The sequence below is a fragment of the Colobus angolensis genome, unplaced genomic scaffold, assembly GCF_000951035.1.
Source record: "Colobus angolensis palliatus isolate OR3802 unplaced genomic scaffold, Cang.pa_1.0 Scaffold155, whole genome shotgun sequence".
Taxonomy (NCBI): domain Eukaryota; kingdom Metazoa; phylum Chordata; class Mammalia; order Primates; family Cercopithecidae; genus Colobus; species Colobus angolensis.
Genome location: NW_012114655.1, coordinates 4,464,623 through 4,468,034, shown reverse-complemented (window position 1 = coordinate 4,468,034; position 3,412 = coordinate 4,464,623). Strand labels below are relative to the sequence as shown.

Here is a 3,412-nt window from a genome sequence, read left to right as displayed (position 1 = left end):
GGTGGAGCTTGCAGTGAGCTGAGATCCGGCCACTGCACTCCAGCCTGGGGGCAGAGCGAGACTCTGTCTCAAAAAAATAAATAAGTAAATAAAAAATAAACAATCCAAACTGTCAATTAAGAAAGCAATTCCACTTACAATAGCATCTAAAAGACTAAAGTACTTGGGAATAAATCTAATCAAGGAAGTGAAAGACATACTGAAAACTACAAAACAACTGTTGAAAGAAAGAAGACCAAAAGACCTAAAAGAACGGACAGATATCCTGTGTCTTCATGAATATGAAGACTTAACATTGCAAAGGTATCAATACTACCCAAAGTGACCTGTAGATTCAACAAAATCCCTCTCAAAATTTCAACAGCCTTTTCTAAAGAAATGGAAAAGCTGATCCTCAAATTCATATGGAATTGCCAAGGGCCTCAGCCAAAAAAATCTTGAAAGAGAAGAATTAAGTTGAAGGACTAACACTTCCCAACATCCTACAAAGATAAGTGATTAAAGCAGTGTGGCACTGTCAAAAGGACAGACAAATAGACCAATGGGCTAGAACAGAGAAGCCAGAAATAAACCCTCACATACATGATAAATTGATTTCTGATAAAAGTGCCAAGACCATTCAATGAAGAAAGAACAGCCTTTTTAATAAATAGTGCTGAGAAAATTTAATATCCACATGCAAAAGAATGATGTTAGTAAGACCTTTACCTAACACCACATATAAAAATAAACTCAAAACAAATCAACAGGCCGGGTGTGGTGGCTCACGCCTGTAATCCTAGCACTTTGGGAGGCCGAGATGGGTGGATCATGAGGTCAGGAGATCGAGACCATCCTGGCTAATGCGGTGAAACCTCGTCTCTACCAAAAATACAAAAAAATTAGCCGGCTGTAGTGGTGGGCGCCTGTAGTCTCAGCTACTCGGGAGGCTGAGGCAGGAGAATGGCATGAACCCAGGAGGTGGAGCTTGCAGTGAGCCCAGATCGCGCCATTGCACTCCAGCCTGAGCGACAGAGCGAGACTCTGTCTCAAAAAAAAAAAAAAAAAAAAAAAAAAATCAGCCATCGTTTTCTCTTTTTCCCTTTTTTCTTTTTCTCTCACAAAGTCACAGATCAACAATCTAAATGTAAGAGCTAACTATAAAACTCTTAGAAGAAAACAGGAAAATCTTCATGACACTGAATTTGACAACAATTTCACAGACATAAAAACAAAAGCACAGCTAGCAATATAAAAATAGATCACATTACATCATAATTTAAAATTTTTGCACGTTAAAGGACAATATCAAAAAAGTAAAAGGCAACCTACAGAATGAGAGAAAAATTTACAATTCAGACATCTGGTAAGGAATTAATATCCAGATGACATAAAGAACTCTACAATTCAACAACAAAACAACTCAATTAAAAAGTGGGCAAAGGCCTTAAATGAACATTTCCCCAAGGAAGACATCCATGAAAAGAAGCACATGAAAAGATGTTCAATATCACTAGTCATCAGGACAATGCAAATCAAAATCACGACGAGATACTACTTCATACTCATTAGGATAAGTATAATTTAAAAAGGGAAAAAAGTAAAGAGTGTTAAATAGGATGTGGAAAAATTGGAATCCTAGTGTTTTGCTGGTGGATGTAAACTGGTGCAGCTGCTATGAAACACACTATGGCAGCTCCTCAAAACATGAAACACAGAATTACCATACGACCCAGCAATTTCACTCCTACATATATATCCAAACAAAGTAAAAGCTAGGACTCGAACAGGTGTTTGTACGCTGATGTTCACAGCAGCATTACACTCAAAAGCCAACAGACAGAAACACCCAAGTGTCCACTGAAGGATGAGGGAATAAATAAAATGTGGTATATATAACAGAATATTATTCGGCCGTAAGAAAGAATGAAATGTTGATATATGCTACGACATGAACAGACCTTGAAAACATCATGCTTAACAAAATCAGACAGACACAGAAGGCCAGATATGGTATGATTCCACTTATATGAGCTTACCCAGAGTGGGCAAATTCAGAGAGACAGAAAGTAGAATGGTAGTTGCCATGAGTTGGAAGGCAGGAAGGAATTGAGGTTTGTTGTTTAATGGGCAGAGTTTTAGTTTTACAAGACGAAGAGTTCTGAAGACTGGCTGCACAATGTAAATGTACTTAACATTATTGAACTGTACACTTAAAAATGATTAAGATAGTGGCCAGGCGTGGTGGCTCACTCCTGTAATCCCAGCACTTTGGGAAGCCAAGGCAGGCAGATCACTTGAGGCCAGGAGTTTGAGACCAGCCTGACCAACATGGTGAAACTCCATCTCTACTAAAAATACAAAAATTAACCACGTGGTGATGTGCGCTTGTAATCCCAGCTACTCGGGAGGCTGAGACAGAATTGTTTGAACCTGGGAGGCAGAGGTTGCAGTGAGCTAAGATCGCGCCATTGCACTCCAGCCTGGGCGACAGAGTGAGACTCTGTCTCAAAAAAAAAAAAAAAAGATTAAGATAGTAAATTTTATGTTATATGTATTTCACAAGTTAAAATTTAAATTAAAAATATATTTAACGTACAAAACAGAGATGCACAGAATAAAGCAAAACAGCAAGCATTACTTTAATCAATACTGGACAAGTGGGTCTCAGTCAGAAAAAATTAACCCACATGCAAAATTCAAATCACAGTTTACAAAACTATAATAACATTACTGAAAAAGGGGCATAATGAATACGTATGAGTCCGAAATAACTACCAAGCTTCAGGCACAGGAGAAACGGAGTAGTATTAAAAAACAGAAAAAAATGAAACAATGAAAACCAACTATGTTTGAGCAAGGTAAAATATCCATTTGCTTTTTCATTTAATGACTGAACACTGGGCTAAAGAACTTTCCAAATGACTAATCTAAATGCAAGTCATTGAATACTTAAATGCAAGAAAATGTATATAATTGTATGAAAGATACTTACAAACATATTGAAACATAATCAGTAGTGAGTTTTTTACTTTTTCTGTATTTTTCTGAAGTCAACAGCAACTGTTACTTTAAAAAAAAAAAACTGGTATCATATAAACACAAAAGATACCTTATTCCTTTTTTCACAGGAAATCTAAGAAAAATGCGTAACTTACACTGCTAAGATCTGGAACGATACCCTTCACATTTTCTATTTCTTTCTCAAGTCCCCAAGTACCAGAGGAAAATGGTAACATATCATCTGTGTGCCTTCTACTACCTCCAGTACCGACAGAATTACCTGAAAAAATAAAGAAAAACGTGAACGGAGCCACATCAAATCTGAGTCATCCAACATAGTAACTGTTTCCTGCTAGTCAAATTATTTTATGTAAACTACTACCTAGCGCTCCTATGACAAATTCAGCCATTTTCATATAGTCACATTATT

The 3,412-nt window shown here is 37.0% G+C and overlaps 1 protein-coding gene across 1 annotated transcript in view; it reads right to left on the bottom strand.

Moving 5' to 3' along the window:
* The window catches only part of CEP192 (centrosomal protein 192kDa), a 144,529-nt gene that overhangs the window by 99,264 nt on the left and 41,853 nt on the right, over positions 1–3,412 (bottom strand). The window contains 1 exon segment of the mRNA XM_011936637.1: positions 3,138–3,262. Within this exon segment, the coding sequence (XP_011792027.1) occupies positions 3,138–3,262 (125 nt within the window).